This window comes from Parasteatoda tepidariorum, chromosome X1, assembly GCF_043381705.1.
Source record: "Parasteatoda tepidariorum isolate YZ-2023 chromosome X1, CAS_Ptep_4.0, whole genome shotgun sequence".
NCBI lineage: Eukaryota > Metazoa > Arthropoda > Arachnida > Araneae > Theridiidae > Parasteatoda > Parasteatoda tepidariorum.
In genome coordinates, this window is record NC_092214.1 from 10,553,302 (window position 1) to 10,573,038 (window position 19,737).

The 19,737-nt window shown below is 30.5% G+C and overlaps 1 protein-coding gene across 1 annotated transcript in view; it reads right to left on the reverse strand.

The window, feature by feature from the left end:
* The window catches only part of LOC107439832 (1-phosphatidylinositol 4,5-bisphosphate phosphodiesterase epsilon-1), a gene marked incomplete in the record, with an annotated part of 220,854 nt that overhangs the window by 69,584 nt on the left and 131,533 nt on the right, over positions 1-19,737 (reverse strand). The window contains 4 exon segments of the mRNA XM_071187233.1: positions 5,778-5,915; positions 5,991-6,110; positions 13,397-13,504; positions 13,882-13,935. Coding sequence (XP_071043334.1) covers positions 5,778-5,915; positions 5,991-6,110; positions 13,397-13,504; positions 13,882-13,935 — 420 coding nt within the window.

Sequence of the window (19,737 nt, forward strand, 5' to 3'; positions counted from 1 at the left end):
ATATATATTTATATATATAAATGACATCTGCCTACAGCTTCCTACAACGATTACCTATTTGAAAGTGGAAATTTTTGTTAAATGTTAGATTAGTATATCGATTTTTAAAACATTTTAATTTTTACTCCAGGTCAGTAAGTTTGTTTTCTGCTTTCTTTTCTTTCAAACTCATTTTCAATTGCATTTTTATTTTTTAGCAATATAGACGCATTGTAAGGAGTAATTTTTATCTTAGGATAGTTGTACAATTATTCTTTATTTTGAAATATTTCATTTACCATCGTAAAGGAATGAGTTCTGAAGAGAACCTTTATGTTTTCACATAAAAAAAATATATGTATATATTTTATTTTATTTTATATTTTGTTTTCGTGTTTATATATATATATAATATATACAGTGAAACCTCTAGGGAGTGACCACTATCCACAGTAAAATAGGAGTTAATGAAGGTTGGTTGTACTTAGAAGTTACCTCCATTGACTTGTTATAGAAGGTACATGATTTTTCGCAAACGCTTTTAATTTTAGTCTGTCATTTTCTTGATGGGGCAATGCCACTTCTGTCGGCTTCATGAAAAAGACGTACCCAAAAGACTGAAAAGTGGATTGTTTGTTTAAGATGCTTGTTTTTTTCTGAAATAACTTTTACGTTTAACTCTAAAAGTAAATCCTTGATAGTGCATTTCTTTTTGCAACCTGAGGTTGTATGGTCAAAAGGTGCTCTCTAAATGATGATAGAGAATTAAAGAGACAAACAGGTGAAAATTTTTTTAACCAATAGGGACAGAGGAATAAGTTTGAACAATATAATAAAAAGATATGAAACAAGTTTGAGGAGAATTAGCGGTAACCCCAGTGCTCAACAGATTAAATTAGAAAAGACTTTGTTGGGAAACGATGAGACATTAGAAAGCTAATAAACTAAATTATTAGACTTTTTTAAAATATGGAGTTACTCTCAAAAAATCAGTTTCGGTAGACGAAGAGTATTGTTGAAGGATTTTAGCAGAAGAAAACTCAAACGTGTGATTAGAATTCCAACTATGTATAGCGATGTAAGATCAGATAAACTCCTGATTTTAATTATTTCTTTTCGTGTTCTTTAATGTTAAGGGTCCGTTTAGTATGTAGAATATACGCAAGACCACAAGGACGCGGAATTTAATAATGCTCCCGAAATTAATATCAGCAACAGGGTCTTAAAAGTTGATAAAATTTAGTTTATTTACAGGTGAAAAAAGATTTAAAACTCAAATTTATTCAAAATTTTTGCAACTTGGGAGATTTTCGGATAAAATAAATTATTGAAGTTCGAATTCGAGAGTTTAGTAGATTGTGAGATTAATTTTCTATGGATTGAATCAATAATGTTAGAAAGCACACTACAGCGATTGCTTTAAGGTAAAGATAGAGGCTTCATTGAGAAGGCGAGCAAATTTTAGAGGCAGTAAACGCGTAAAGCAGCATCTTTTGGTTAGAGATGAGGTGAAAGATTATGAGAAGGGATCGCTTCCGATAAACAGAACTGTGAAATTACGAGGTCTTAGAAAGGTTATTATTTTCCTCTACGAACGTAAATTATATGCAAGGATCTATAGAATTCATAATATTGAGATGTCAATATTGTCTGTTAATGGGAATAAATCGTCGACACGTCATCTATGAAAAAAGAAACATAAAGGGAACTAATAAATCAAGGAGTTTCACTTCAAAGAGGTGGATTGAGAACTCATTGAAGATGGGCTCTTTTTTAATGTCTAAACACCAAATGATTATAGAAAAGAAAGAGTTTTTTTGTGCCTTGGTTACATATTACAAAATATACCTAATCATTTGTGGGGAAAAAAAAGCTTTTGGATTTTCTATGATGTAGAGGGAAACACTTTTCAAAAGTTAACTTTTTTCCTTTTATTTATTTATTTTAATGTAGATAGAAAAACAAGAATTATTTGAAGATTATAAACATTTCAAAACAACGATATCAAAACACCTTACTCCACATTCTTGAAAATGACATTACTTATAAACTCATAAAAACAAAATAGAAATAATAAGAAAAGTTTCTGACATTTCATTGGAACGAGGTTAAAAAATTTGGCTTCTAAGGTAACGCATTTAAATACTCTAAAAATTCCGTAAACATCTACGCAAATCTGTAATAATCTACACAACTTTGTAATGGCTTACAGAATTTTGAATTAGTCTATAGAATTACGCAAAAGTCACATTAAAGTATTATTAAGTCTATAAAGTTACGTCTACGCAACTCTATATTGGTTGAAACAAATTTCCATCGCCTACACAACTCTTTATCTAATTTCCAAACTCAATATTGATATACGCAATTCTGTATTTGTCCTCACAACTCTATATTGGTCCACACAACTCTGCATTAAAGTGTGCAATTCTATAATGGACTACACAACTCTATATTGTTTCTGTCTACGAAACTCTGTGCTGCGCAATTTTTCCAAAAGTTATTCAGTTTTGAATATTCCCTTGGAAGCATTAGTTTATTCATCTTAATATGCATCTCATTATATATTCTAATTATGCATCTTGTTATATCTTAAGATATGCAAAAAAGGGGGATTTTTGGAGAAATTTGAGTTGATCACCTTCTGACTTACATTTTTTTCAATTAACAGCATTCAATTTTTAGTTAAATGATCTGCGAAAGTAAGATTATTAAGAAATCAATTAATGATTTTTTATAACAATAGAAGATTTATATTATTAAAATTGGTTAATTTTTAAAATTAGTTCCTTTTATTAATCGCCATACTTAATATAAAAATTTTAAAATTGTTAACGCTTTAAAGGTTTAAAAACATTAAGTATTATTTCATATCCATTTTATAAACATCAAGATACTTATATACAATTTCATAGTTTAATACCGATCATTATGAGATTTGATACACTAAGCATTCGAAATACAAAGTAAAAGGCTGATGCCATTAGAATAATTAGCATGGAACCGTAAGAGATTAATCTGCAAAATATAATATTTCTAACGAAAAAAACTTCTATAAAATATATAATTATAATTGGAAAAGATCTGACATGTAAAAAAGATTTTTCTTTAGATTAACATTTTCACCCTGATCGTGATAAAATGTTGAGTTTAAAGCGTTTTCTTGAGATATAAAAGAGAGCGTTTTATTTTCTAGAGCGAAATTGTATATAATTTCAGCTTTTTTAGTTTATCAGCATAGGAAGTAAAAAAAAACAGAACAGGCGCCAATTGACTCGACGGGGAAAGGTAGGAAATGTAATACTACGCATTTGAAAAGTAGTTCCTCGCTATTTCGGAATTTATTACAGTTTAAATGTGCGTACAAATATAAATAAATATTGTATAATAAGAAAAGTTTATCTTGAAACATGTATTAGAAGTTTCATCATGTTTACATGTATTTAACTTATAAATACTTTGTCAGGAAAGCGAATGTACAAAGAAGAAGATGTTTTAGTTTGGCGATGAATTAGTTTCCGAGTACGAGGAATTGGCGCGTTGGCTATGTTTCCACACTGGTCAGCCAGCTTGCATCGCTCAATTGTTTTTTTTTTGTTTTTTTGTCTTGTTTTTTTTATTAGTTATGAACTGTTATTTGGTTTTTCTAGTTATTTATTGCTGGCTTGTTTTTTTAATACTTATTGATTGCTATTTTTTGCTTTTTTTTTGTTAGTTATCCCTTGTTAGTTCGTTCTTGTAGCTATCAATTACGCTTTATATCTGATTCTAAAAGATTTGCGATTTTCTTTCGAGAAAAGAAAAAGGCAATCTTCTCTTAAAGAGAGGTTTTTATAGAGAGATTTCTAATAGAGAGGCTTTTTGGGTAAGTTCTTTTGTTTCATTGAAGCGAATATATTTCAGAAAAAAAATTACTTTCATAATAAAAAAAACATTTCAGAAAAGAGTGTGAACGGTAAATATTATAAAACATACGTATTTCTTTTTTCATGATCAATGATTTCATGTCTATGTTGACTTTTCCTTTCCCCACGAAATACCAATGTGGGATAAATTAATATACAGAAATCTATAATAAAAAAATTGAATAAAAAAATAAGTATCCAAAGTAAAATATTTATGAGCGTCTGTGTATTTTTTTAAATTTAGATTTAATAAAAAAAATTACCTTTTCAAATATAATTTTGTTTCGTTTAAAACTTGTTTCGTTTGGTTTAGAATTATTAATAAGAATATCTGTTTTTTAAAGATCATAATAAGAAATCAGCTTACAATTAATATCTCAAATCAATTATTATTAGAAATGCTCTAAAAAAATCTTGTTCTCTTCTGTATTGTGTTCAAAATTTTAGTAAGATTCTTTTTTCTTTAAAAAAAATCGGCACTTGGTTTTCTTTAACGCCAATGTTGGCCACTTTCTCTCCATTTTTGCTACCTTATGCCCCCAACTAACTTAAAGAGTAACCCAGTTTCCATGACAACGGCTGCACTCCTATCTACTTGCCTTTCTGTCCACATTGCCTTTCTGTCCTCTATGTTTCTGTCCAGTGCCAACTTAAAATGAAACGGAGTATAGCGACACTGCAATTTGTTGGGAAATGTTCACGTATGCGTTGTGAAGCATTAAGAGTATTTATATTCCATATTATTTCTTCTAATTTATCTAATTACAATATTTTATATACTAACTTTTCCGTCCGTTTTTTTTTAACGCAAAGCGCTCAGTAATTACGAATTGAATTCGTATTGAACCGCTCTCTGTTCAATACGATTTTTTGGAATGTTTTTTAAAATATAAAGTAATCTCTCATTAGTGGTTACAAATTAATATTTAAGTGAAGCTGCATAAAATTTCGACTTAAGCAAAAAAAAGTTTGTTTATCTAGTGGGATATCTTCCTGCATTGTAAAATAAATTGAATATTTTAATGCTGCCTTTGCTTTGATCAATCTCGCTTTTCATTGGACATCTAAGATGCATGTTTTTCATTTTTACAAAGGAATACTATAGAATGAAAGGTCTCTGGAGCGTCAACTCTCCGTCCCACAGTAAAGGAGGTTTGTCGTTCTTAGAGGTTACCTCCATAAACTCTTATCGAAGGAATTTTCGAGAAAGCTCTTCATTTTAGTCATTTTGTTGGCGTTATTTCATATCCATTTTATAAACATCAAGATACTTATATACAATTTCATAGTTTAATACCGATCATTATGAGATTTNCTAAAATGGGTAGACTCGCCCCAGGATGGGTAGACTCGCCCCGGTTTACGGTATGCTTTTTGTTTAAGTTTGCATTTAATTTATAACACAAAAATTAGTTTAGCTTTAAAAGATGAGAAGAAGTTTGTTTGTTTCTTCTAAAAGAACTTTTTTTTTCTAATTTTACTTTCAACTCTAGAAGTAAATCATTGATAGTATCGTCTTTAGTGCAACATGACTACAACATGAGGTTGTATCGTCGAAAAGAGCTTTCTAAATAACAGCCTCACGCAAATATTTTGAAAACATTTTAATCTTTTTATATGTTTTTTTTTTTTTTTTGCTTTTTTCGTGTTTCCTTGTTTGACATTTTGGGCATTTGGTGGAGATGTTTGCTCGATCACTGCTTCTCTTAAAGGTTCAAAGCAAAGTGCTTCTAAAAATTTCTCCTAAATATTGGAGCTCTCTTCTGGAGGCTATTTAAAAAAGACATTTTCTCGAAATTTTTATATATTTAACAATTGTCCTGGTATAAATCAATAAGATAGCTCATAATTTGGAAATCAAATTTAATCATCTTTCAAACCTTGTTTGTCTACCTTTTTCTTGGATTTTTCTTTTACTTGATACACTCGGCATCCATAAGCAGGTAACCTCTTACAATTTTGTATGTACAATTTCTTTAAATGAAACTCATTCTCATAAACATGAGAATGAAATAACTTTCTTCTTTGATCCTAAAATTAAAAAATAAAAATCATTCAAAATGTGCATTCTTTAAAGTTAAGAAGAAAACTATGAAATCAACATACCTTTATGGCTTTATTCATATTTTTAACAGAGCGATACATAGGCGCAACGCAAATATCAAGGTCCGAATCTTTCCATACTGATCCTTTTGGTTTTGGTCCATCGGTATTCCCTTCATTTCCCTAGAATCAGAAATAAGTCTATCGTTTTGCTTTCCAAATACACTGGGGAAATAAATTAAAAGAATTTGCATATTTTATTGAATATCACAAAAAGAACTTAACTGAATGAAAAACCACTGTTTCTAGACAAAAATGCAAATCTTGTACATCAAAAACGTAAGCTTACGCGTGTGTGTAGGTGGAGCTAGTAAAGAAACAGGCTTTATAAGTGCGCGTAAGTTACCTCGACGAATTTCTAGTTTTATTTTTCAGCAATATGTTAAATTAAAATTGTAATAATAAAAATGAGTAACCACCAACATCTAGATGATGGAATGAGGTGGCGAATTATAGGGAGACGAGAAGCAGGCCAATCTCAGGTCCAGATTTGTAGAGAGTTCAACTTAATGCCGTGTGTAAAACTTATGAAAACATTTCCAGGATACCGGATCCATCGTGAGAAATCCTGGGCAAGGTCGTCCAAGAGCCACGGGGACCAGAGAAGATCGCCATTTGTCCATTATAGAGAGGCATAATCCAGCGGCTACAGCTTCTCAGCTTACTCGTGACTTCCGTGACCTACTCGTGACTGCCACAGGAACCCGTGAATCAAATGTGACTGTTTCCAAACGACTTCTTGAGAGAACGTTGTTTGTAAGAAGACCTGCTTTTGGCTTCGCGCTCACTTCTACGAACGGAAGAGTCCGTTCAGCGTGGTGCAGAGAGCATAGAGATTGGAGCATGAATCAATGGGAAACCGTTTTCGTCATTGATGAGTCCCGGTTCTGCCTAAACACCGATTCTCACCGTCCGTTCATATGGAGAGAACCAACTACCCGCTACCTATCCTCCAATGTCCGCGAAATCAACCATTATGGCGGAGCAGGTTTAATGGTCTGGGCAGTCATCATGTTGGATGGCCGCACACCTCTCCATGTCTTAAAAAGAGACTCTGTGACTGGTGTGAGGCATGGGGGAGGTCTTGGAGCCCTATGTTCTCTTTTTCAAGGGTGCAGTTGGACGTGAGTTCATTTTAATGGACAATAACGCGAGACCACATAGAGCTCTTCTGGTTGACGAATTTCTAGAGTGTGAAGATATTCACCGGATGGATTGGCCAGCCAGATCTCCAGACTTCAACCCTATTGAGCTCGTATGGAACGCATTGGGAAGGGGAATTGCAGCTCGTTACCCCCCTCCGAGAAGCATCCAGGGAATGAAAACAGCGTTGCTGACCGAGTGGGAAAAATTGCCACAGGACATGATAAACTTATTTCAAGTATGAAATCACGCTTCAAGGCCTGTATATCTGTAAGAGGGACCATGGCCCTATTAACTCATTTTTACTTATTCTGCAACCGCTGTTTCATACCTTCCGACTCCAACGAGTGTTAGATCATGCGTGTGTATTACAATTGTTAAAAGGTTATTTGTTTTGTATTGTATCAATGTATATACATATCAAATTTCATTAGTTCTAGAGATAATCCACCAAGTCTGCAAATTCTCTTTCTTACACCAGTGTATTAATCTGCATGGAAAAACAAAATAATTGCCCTCGTGTGCGTTTTGGGTATAAATCAAAAATATTTCATTAATTTGTGTGTCTGGTTTTATTCATATTTTTAACAGAACGATATCATATTTATTCATATTTTTAACAGAACGATATAGGCGCATCGCAAATGTCAAGTTCTGAATCTTTCTATACTGATACATTTCGTTTAGGTCCATCGGTATTTCCTTTATTTTCCTAGAATAATTTCCTAAATAATTCTATCTCTATGATTTCAAAATACAAATCTGCACGGAAAAACAAAGTAATTACCCTCATGTGGATTTGGCGCCCTATGTCAGAAAGTACAGCTATAAACTTATCTTGTAACTATTACTTTGGTTATTGCATGCAATAATTGCATAAAATTTCACAAGACTGGTTAAATTTATAGAATTTCAGACGTTTTTTTTTCTTTTTTTAATAAAAAAAACAACTAAATTTTGTTTTTTCATTTCCCTGAAGCTTTAAAAATATTCAATAATGTTAAACAAAACTTTTTTTAAGCAATTTTTAATTAATATCATTATGAAACATGAAGAAATTCGTTAAAAAGAGCTCAAGATATGAGTATTTAAAGTAGTTTTTTCATACTGTGCATGCCCGGAAAAAATTTAATTTTTGTTTTCAAAATTTTATAATGAATCATATTTGGTATCTAATGAAAAAAGTTCGATTTGAAAATAATCTTCCGTACATTAAAATGTGATGGTAAAAGGAAACATGTGAAAAAAAACGTATTTTTATGTTGTTGATCCCCGATAATGCCGATGTCATTGTTAATAATACAAAATGATTGTTTAATAGCCCACAAAACAAAATTAACCGTTCCATACAAAATATAAGGCATCTTAAAATGGAGGACATTTTATAGCTCCATGACAACTAATTAATTATATGTCAGCTTTTTAGATGAAATTTTTGTGGACTATTAAAAACTAATATATAAAATCCAATTAAATGAATTTTTATTTTAGCTAGTATTCTTTAAAAATAAATAAGCCTTCAGAATACAGCCATGTCTTATCTTCTAGGGTCTCAATCTAAAAATTTATTATTTTATTATTTTTTTTCTTTCTTAATTAACGAGTCATTTTAAACTTTCTCACCTTAAGTTAGATTTTAATTAACTTCTTCCAAAACATTAAAATGACTCTAATTTTAATCTTAAATTGAATAAAAAAAAATCTTAACAATGTTTATTTCAATTAATGCCAAAGCCTAACAAATTTTAATTTAACAAATGAATCTAATTTCTTTTATTAAGAAAAATTGTTTCAAAGATTCTACTTCGTTTAAAGTGCATTTTTAATATTTATTTAGTACAGCATCATTTTATTACTTGGAATTGAGAATAAATTTAGTTTATATTTTATAAAGTAGCTTGTCAACATAATGAAACAAAAACCAAACCAATATTTAATGACAAATCCTTATTTAATGTTAGTTGCATTAATAGAATTTTAGAAGTGCGGACAAAATTCCATAAAATACTAAATTTTCCGCTGTACAAAAATTGATGGAATTCAAAAAAGTAGAGCTAAAATAGTAAAGCAAAGCTAAAATAAGCACAAAAAAGTATAATATGTAAAAAAAAATACATAAACTATGCATTGAAAAAGTAAAGCGGAAATATGTAAGATTTTGTAAAATAGATTAAATACTTTACAAAAATAATCAAGTTAAGTAAATAAATATAATTAAGTAAAAAATGAGTTTTAGCAATTAACCCACATTATTATCACAGAATTGTCCACAAAATTATCATGTTCACACTAAAGTCGCGGAATCATTTGTCTGTCTGATCTGATTATCAGTTATTTAAAAAAACTGCAACTGAAAAGTGACTATTAAGATATGTAATTCATGAATAACTGAGTGGCCAAGATAAAAGTGACCACGAGTCATACTGTATGTGATGTCGAGCTTTCTATATTTCACACCGGGCCTCTTCTTATCTTGGCCACTTTGTATTATTAAAAACGTTTTATGAAAAATTAGAAGTCTAACATTTGTGGTAATCAGAACGTTTAATTTGAATTTATCTTCATCCCATAAAAACTATACCCATAACTATAGACACTATACCCATAAAACTTTTTAAATTTTATTGATCGTTTATTGATCAAGTGTGTAAACATGCAACTGCATACGAACACAGTTTTGGCAATCTGCAAACATTTACTGAGAAATATTTTATTTTATTACCGTCGTTGAACAACAGACCCAATTTTAGGGTTTTCGACTACTATTCTTCAACTCAGCCTTGTAATTTTGAACCCTATCCAGAAGACAAGGGAACTTTTGGATCAAGTATTGGGAGAAATTTGCCTTCGTGGAGAACTTTTTGATGGAAATGACCTGCATTTGCGTTACATGGAGAGGAAGACCACGAGAACTTTCCACTGTTAGCCTCACGGCAAAGGGACTCTAACCCATAAGCCGTTTATCACTGAGGATATTTCACGTCAGTACTGTGGTCGGTGCAAGCCGGATGCGGAATTCGTATCGATCAGCCATCACTGGGATTATAATCCGGTTCTCCTCATTGGAAGGCGAACGTTCTATCCCCTGAGCCATCGCGTTCCAACTGTAGACATTAACCCCGTGTCTACATTAGTTCCCCCATAATTAACACGTAAATTCTGCTCATATTAATTTGAATTGTATTTCACTAAATTATGTCAAAAGCAATTTTATTATATATTTCATGTTTTTAAAAACAAACTTATATAAATTCAGTTTTTCCTTTTTAAATTTTTACTAATCTCAATTTCTAAAATAGAATAAGACCCCACTAATAATTAAGGAAAGTCTAAATAGAAGCAGCGAATAACAAAAAAATAAGTTTTGATTTTAAACTGTTTCATGCTGACCGACAACGATTCTATTATTGTTTTTAATTCATATCATACAAATTAGACAGAGTAGTTTCAGTTTTCAATCCCTGTTTGATTACCTTAGAAAAGTGTTTCTTGCCTCTCCTCTGTTGTTGTTTTTCCATGATTAAACAGGTTTTGAGTTATTCAGTAATGATTCCTCTCTTGGATATTTATTTATGACTCTCGATTTTACATTTTTTTACTCTATTTTTGACAAGGATTATGAAATTATGTATTAAGGGGATTTTGTTTGGTCATATGTACTTTCCAAACTTAATAATTATAAAATCTCCAATCTGGGCAAGTTCAAAATATATGGTGGCAATTTTGTATTTTGCTATGAAAAAACTGCATACTTTAAAATACGTAAAGAATTGTATACCTTACAATTCAAAATTTTTCTACTATTGTTAAAGGAAATAGTAAAAAATAATTAATATGAAGTAAAAAAATTTTTTTGCATGACATTATCACTGGATAAACGAATTTTATAAATGCGTGCAAAAGTCCGCTTAAAATGTTCTCATTAACATTAAGGGGATCCATACCAAACTATGGGGACCCTATTTCTCAGATAGCGGCCCATACTTTGGAGGTTTATTCAGAGAAAGTACGTTTTTGAGTCTGATTTCATAATTCAAATAACCTCTGCCACTAATTAATTAGCATATATGAGACCACCCCCTCGAAGCGTAATACTCTGATCATTAGATCAAAAGTTATTCATGGTGATACCTTTTTTATGTTGCACTGTACATCAATGTTGTTATTCTACGATATTTCTCTGACAATATTTGGCCAATAAATAATATAATTATTCCCGGTGTGTACTTTAGTCTCTGTTGAGCCGAGGTGGCTCAAGGGATAGAGTGCTCGCCTTCCAATGAGGTGAACCGGGTTCGCACCCTGCAAGCACCAATCACAGTGCTGACGTAAAAATATCCTTAGTGGTAGACTGTTCATGGGTTAGAGTCCCCTTGCCGTCAGGCTAACCGTAAGAGGCTTTGATCGTTTCCCTCTCCATGTAACGTAAATGAGTTCCATCAAAAAGTCCTCCACGAAGGCAAACTTTCTCACAATACTTGATGCAAGAGTTTCTTTGTCTTCTGTATTGGGTTAAAAATTACAAGGATACGAAATACTAATAGTTGTAAATTGAAAATTGGGTCAACTGTTCAACACCTGTTAATCTATCCGTTGAAAGAGGAAAGGGGGCATTTCCTGTACGACAGCGTATAACAGGTCATTGTTTCTCCAAATAATGGCAGAAAAATTTCTTAATGAAACTTAGAAGAAGTTTATAAACTATAATAAAACTAAAAAAAATTAACCAAGTAAATTTATTTGGGAAGATTTCAAATTTTGATATCCAACAGAAGAATACTTTTTTTTTATTGTAGAATTTAATAAACTGTTGGCTTAAGTTTTTTCCAAAAAATACATACGCACGATTAAGAGTTATAATATTATAAAAAATTTTCGAACGTTTTATTTTCTAATTAAAATTTTCATATAAAGTAATCAAGGAAAATAGGATTCTTTATATGTTTAATCAATTTCCAAACAGTAAAATAATTTGAAAACACTTATGTTTTTGAAAAAAATGCATTTTATAATACGTCCAGATTATATTTAATTTTAAAACTTTCTGGCACATTATTTTGTGTTACTCAAAGAGAATCATTCATGAAACCACCACTTTTAAATATTACTTTTATAAAGGAATAAACAATCATTAAATGAAAAATTACTTTTGAAGATTTCAAAAGGTCTCAACATTTGAAAGTTAATTGGTGAAACTTTATTGACTACTTCATGCATGTAAACCACGTTTGAGTAATGATAACATAAGCTTAAGAAATTTACATGTTGTAGTTAAAATTATTCAATTATGTGAAACTTATACGGTTTGTTACCTGTTAATTTGTTTTTTAGTTTAATACCTTATAACATAGTTACAGGTCTAAATTTAAATTCAATTTTCACTCTTACTATTCGAAGATGTGCAGGACATATACAAGAATCATCTTTAATCACCAACAATGATAAATTTAATTTTTAAAGCGATTTGTATCAACATTTGAAAATCACTCAATTAACTTTTTAAGCTATTTTAATTATTTCTTAACCAATAATAAACTTTAATTCTTAGCATTTTCTGCACATTGTTGAATATTTTTATAGCCCTTGTTTGCGTTGGTTTGCCCTTGTTTACGTTCGTGTATCAATTGGCTGAATTAGGTGATATATAATCTAAATTCGACGATTGGATAAATTAGACGATATATTATATAAAAATAAAATATTTATTATATCAGGTATTATATTAGTATATTATAATAATTAGACCAAATTACTGGACGCACTGTGGTGTTTTAATAAAGACATGCTTTGCACGAGTTTATTTGCAATGCTTATATATTTAAACATACATGTAATAGGTTTAATTCGGGAGATCTTTTATATACTTTCTATTTGTATTTATTTTTAACGTATTACATTACAATGTTAATTAATTGATACACGAACATAAACAAGTACAAACCTGCTTCAGTCGCTGAAAATTAATAAAGCTGTATAGTATTACCTGATAACAAGATGATTATATATATATATATATATATATATATAATCATCTTGTTATCAGGTAATACTATACAGCTTTATTAATTTTCAGCGACTGAAGCAGGTTTGTACTTGTTTATGTTCGTGTATCAATTAATTANTATGAATTTATAAATATATATATAGAGAGTGACGTACCAAATTTATATTAAGTGCTGGATCTTAACATATTAAGGAATTAAAGACTCGACTTATATGAAAATTATTATAATATGAATATTGTGTGTTAAGATAAAAATGCTTACTTCGGTCCGTTGGTCGGATGTTTCTTCGATTCTTAATTGAATACCGGCTAATAGTGTTGCTTCTTCTTTGGAACATGGTAAATCCCCGCTCACCACTAATCTCTGCAACTAAAAAATATTATTTAGATGATGTCTCTCATGTATAAAATAAATATTAAGAGAATATTTTACCATAGAATGGTGACTTATTTAATCCTCAGCGAAAACAAACTATGTTTTTAGGCGTCATGTAGACAACCACTTATATTATCAGTTAAAAAAAAAAAACATCACTTTAGTAATACGTCGGCCAATCAAAACTCCGTTTTCGTCTTAACCCGAGTAAAAGAAAGAGCCTTTTGTAACATCGAGTGCAATGCGCGTTCATCAATCTCTTAACAGAATATTGTTTCGCTTAACTGTAAATGTATCCGTTAAAATAAGTGTGCTTCATCATAAATACCATTTTGTTTTCATATTTATAAAGAAAAAGAATTTATACTCACTCTTTCATATTCTTCACAAATCTCGTCTGCTTCTATATCTTCTTTTTCATTTTCCTTCCAAATGGAATTTACTTTATTAATTTACATACTTTAAATAAAATGGTAAGATTATTACTTTTTTTTACAGCTTTAACCTGCTTATGCCAGCAATATTGAACTATAGATAAAATATAAGAATTATAATTTTTTTAGATAATAAAATAACGATAAAAACATTAAATAAAAAACTACGCAACGAAATGTTTTGATTTTCGTCTTTTGATTGTTTCGCAAAAGATGTCATATAATTGCTAAAATTCGATTTCTGTTCTTTTCCGTCAAATTATTTGTCATTTAGGTGTCTGAAAATCATAAAAAATATGTTCGGTAAATTTAAAACGTAATTTTCTCCCCATAAATTAATTGATCCCGAAGCTTAAAAGAAAAACTCTCTTCACAATATGGCATGTAAATCGCATTGAATATTGTATTTTCGCATTGAATATTGTATTTTCGCATTGAATAAATGTATTTTTAAAAATTGCAAATGGTTGATTGATTTTTAATTCAAAACGTTTGGAGGTTCAAATAGCACATTTTTTCCCTACTTTTTGATGCTTTAAACACAATATTATTGGGCACTTATAAATGTAACACAAATTTTTAGCTAAAATGAATCCTTTATCCAAAAGTAATATATTTACACTTTTAAATGTCATAACTTTTGTTAAAAGAGGGTGTAATAATCAAGTAACGTAAAACCAACAAGGAAAAAATTAAAGCCGATGAAGAAAATGAAGTTAAAAATGGTTCTGTTAACTATTGAGTGAAATGCATAATTGCATCAAAACACCTCTTATAGGTTGGAAATTATGAAAAAGGTGTAAGGCATAATATAGAAAAACAAATATTCTAAATAAAAATGAAAAAAAAATCAGTAAATCAGCGTGTATAATTTATGTTATTGTCGAATCTATAATCACCTTTATAGAACAGATACAAAAAATATTAGTAATTTTATTTTCCAGAATTCTTAAGATTATTATAAAATTTTCATAAACGAAAAATAATGCTTATCGTTTTATTAACAATAAGCCTGTACTCATTTCTAACTGATTTATACTTCAACTTTATATCTACTCATAACTTTATATTAGTAGGATAATATTTTGAAAGCACTTAAGGGTTTTGTGATTTGTTAATTTCTGCTGACGAGAGATTTAAGCAATATTTAAGTATATTAAAACTCCCTAATCTTTCATGTTCTTAAATACAGAAAAAGTGGAAAGAAATTACAATTGGAAAATTTTTAATTTTGATTTCAAAGTAAAATCAGTACACTGTAAAAAAAACTTGGTAAATCTCTAACCAGTATTTGGTGCAGTGTTTCTCATTGTTCCGAAGTTTAGTTAAATGAAAGATAATTTTATTTCAGTTACACCATACATTTTGCTGTATGATCGAGAAATACTTCCATGGTGCAACTGACTGCATCAAAATTTAGCAAAAGACACAAAACTTTGACAGTGACTGTAAACTGAACGATATTTTTTTATGACGCCATGTTTTCTTTACAACTCGGTCTCGCTTTATCGGGTTGTATCAAGTTTCTACTTTTTTAGGTAGGTAAATGACTGATTTGCATTATTTAAATATCATTTCTTTTATGTTGCCTTTTAAAATTTGATTGGCGGTATAAAATGGTTAGAGGTATGTCATGAAATAACTTCTTACGGTAAATAGTTTTGTTACGGTAAATAGCTACCTCGGCCTGCGCTTTAAAAATACTTAATAATGGTGCAGCCTTCCTTTTCTTTTATAAAAGAAAAAAAAGAAAGAATGAAAATAGGTGTTTCGTTTTTTCAGAACACCTACTTTTGGTGCAATATTCTACTGATATTGAAGCTAGTAAAAATACCAAAATATGATAAAATTAAGCTTCATTTTATATAGCCAACAAATGGATACTAATTTTTGGTGCAATGTGATTAGGAATTTTTAAGAGTGTAGAGGACAAGAAAATTTACCACTGAAGAAAAAACACGAAAGTCTTATAAATAATATCCTTTTCAAAATTCAATTAATGCAATGTTACATCCCATTTGAATCCCAAAATGAACAGAAAACAGGGGACTTTCTTATGGGAGAATGATTTGCTTATTTTTGTTGACAAAGGAATCCAAATTTGAATGTCCCCATAGTTTTATGGATAATAAATGAGATGTTAAAAGATTGGTGTCTTAGCCTGTTCAGGATCGTGATTACAGGATTCTCCTTTCACGGTATCATAGAATTCGTATTATGTTTTCTATTGTATCGAGTTAGTACGCATAGGGAAAGGTTGAGTAATACAGGGTTTAGAAGGCCTGTTAAAGCAGACCTATTTCATTTAACCTACGATATTTGTTGTTTAGTTGTGTGTAAAATATCAGTTTCGAAAAGACCTTCTTAAAATAGAATTTTTTTTCAGAAAAAGTGAAACAAACCGGGAATACTTAATGACTCTATAGGAAATTTAGAAATACTAGAATTTCCGTAAAATTTTAGCAGAAATTTCAAATTTATATTTAAGAAAATTATATGTATAATTTACACGTGTTGTAGTCAAGGCTGACTCACGTGGAAGAGAAAAAAGGCTGACCAAAATTCTCTATAAAAAATTAGTGTTTTTTCAAAAGAAAATAACTTCTTTTTATCTATATCAAAACTAGAAGCATGATGGCTCAGGGGATAGAGCGCTCGCCTCCCAATGAGGTGACCCGGATTCGAATCCCGGCGAAGGCTGGTTTATTCGAATTCGCACCCGGCTCGCACCGACCACAGTGCTGACGTAAAATATCCTCAGTGGTAGACTGATCATGGGTTAGAGTCCCTTTGCCGTCAGGCTAACCGTGGGAGGTCTTCATGGTTTTCTTCTCCATGAAACACAAATGATGGTTAATTCTATCAAACATTCATATACGAAAACAAATTTCTCCCAATACTTGATCCAGGAGTTTCCTTGTCCCCTGGATTGGGTTCAAAATTGCATGGCTACGAAGTTGAACATTGGTAACCGTAAACTGAGAATTCTGTCGGCTCTTCAACTATAGTTATAAAATAAAGTATATCAGAACTACAATTTGGAATTAAGGGTCTTTTAAAACATTACAAAATACGAAATGAGGCTTTTTGTACTTTGAGGATGGGACGCGTAATAAACTTTGGCTTGAGGCCCGAAAAACCTTTGATCACATTCTTATGCAGCTATCTTCTTCCTCCGCAGTACTGCAGCTTTCATGGGGCCAGCATAGATACACATCAAGGGGGAAAAATTCCGGAACACGTAGTACCCGGTTTTACACTGTAAGCAGAGGTTATAGAAACTAAATAGAGCAGCCCTACTTGTCTGGCTAAATCATTATTGTTTGAACGGTATGAGTAAACGTATAATAAGCTGGAGTAAAAATAATTTTTATAACTATACTGTCCTATAAATAAAGATAGCTTAAAAATAAAAGAACGTTAGAGAGTTTACATTGTAAACAAACTTATCTACAGAGGCGCCGTTAATTAATCAACAAGACACCAGTATGGTAGGCTTCTTGACTTGTAAAGTGTAATTCAGAGTTTGTCCACCAGAAAACAGAAATAATTTCATGAAAGTACACGGTGTTTTTTAGTTGCTCTACTGAATCTATGGTTACTGTACTGTTTTTAATATATTTGTAAAAGTATACGAAATGATAGAAATATACTTGTTATTTTCTTAACATTTGAATTATTGCTTTGAATATTGCTTTGAATTTTTTTTCTATCCCGTAAAAACGATGCTTATCTGAATCTAGTGTTGAAAAACTCTAACAATTGTATGTATGATAATTTTATTCCAAGTTAATACCGAAACAAACTCTCATACACCCATTTTAAGGGAGTAAATAACACCAATAATTGATAACGCATAACCAATCTCAGATGTTTTTTTTACTCCCTTCATCGCTAATAATTCGGTGGTGAAATAGACTGTGTTTTTCGGGGGTCCGTAAATTTGGTGAATAATTATTGTATACTTAAACTTTTTAACTAAAGAGAGAAATGATGGTAGGGCATGTCTTAAACTCCTTACAAATGATTGCGAACCTTATTAAAAGTTTAAAGGCGAATAATTGTGCGATTTCAAGACAATGACAATATGGCGGCCAGGATGGCGTTTGCAGTGGTGAAATATGAGTTCTTCTTGTCTGATTGAATTGACAGACTGGTCATAGACTATTTAATTCCTAGTAATTTTTAACCCTCTTTACTGATTAATCAAGAATATCGATTGTGTTCAATTATTGGTCAAGTAATTTCATTCTTCTTGTTCAACTGATTTGACAAACTACTCATACAAACTGTTACAAAATACATGCATGTTTTTAGTTGTAGAATGTTACATAGTTGTATAGTTGTATCTGTTGTTTAGTTGTATAAGATATTTATGTTCTCATTAGTATTACCTAAATCTCTCAATTATATCAAATATTTTTATAATATTTAACTTTAAGTAATTTCCGTTAAGCCTTGACTGAATTCAAATTAATGTTCTCTCAGTCCTGTGTGTCAAACTAATTTTATTTTAAGAAATATTGCATACATGCATCCCAACGGAATGATTCTTACTTTACATTGTATCGCAAAATTAACTTTACTGACTCTTTGTATCATTTCTAACTGCAATTATACATTTTAATGGAACTGAATAACAAAAATGGTACTGTTAAGAATTAAGCCATAAGGCGGCGCTCAAGTCAATATCAGTTGCTATTCAGAATTCAATTGTCAGAATTCTGTTGCCATTCAGCTCTGGAGCAGGGCGCATCTCCTTGTCACTTTACAATGATCTTGTCAATTTTTATATCATTAATTTTGTAAATAAATTATTATGTGTGTTACAGTCCTCTGATTAATAGATCGATACATCACGAACACTAAACAGGTACTATATAACAAGAAGTGCAAAAGAATACTCTTGGTGTTTTTAAACACCCACCAAGAACTCTCTTTGGCTTTTGGAATCTTGGTGTAACGGAGAACCATTTTTATGTAAAGTAGTTGCCACCATTTTTAGCGTTGAGATATATTAAAAGTTTATACAGTGCATTTAGAAAATACTCAAGGTCTTGCGGGAAAATGCAACCTTTTGTAACATAAAATCTTTTTATCAAACAAAACCATATTTTTATAGATTTTGAAAGACTGAATTCGCATATGCTATTTATTTTGAGGAAACTGGAATAACCGCTAAGTTATTCGGAAAAAAAACTTGTATGTTGCATAAAAAAACTTATGTTGCACAAAAGATAGCAGACATCAAAGAAAATATATATATCAGACATTAGAAGATTTTAATAACGCAAAAAAAGCTTTAAAAAAAAACTATGCTAACTTTTTTTACTAAACTAACTTTTTCGTTCAAGAAATTGCCAGTTCAAAGATGATCGTTTGAGGTATTTTTATTTCTTTATTTATTTAAAAGACTCACTGGTTTATAAAATGAGCCGCTTTTTGAAATCAAACCTGAAAGAACGGAATCATTGTAATACCAAATCAAATTATAACTATCGTTTAATAAAATCATTATCGCCTTTCTTGAACACTGGGGAAGTATGTATTGTAAAAATGAAAAACATCATGTTCTTTTTTTCTTTTCTGATTATTTAGAATCACGTTTTGTATAGAATGTCCCACTCAGTAATCCTAGAACAAAATTAATTTTTAAAAAAAATTAAATTTAAAAAAAGCAGGAGTGAACTATACATCTCTTAGTGAAATTAAAGTTGTGTAGTTAAAAAAGAATAAAACAGAGAGGAGGTAATATATCACGTTATGTCATTATTACAACATATGAGCCTTTTC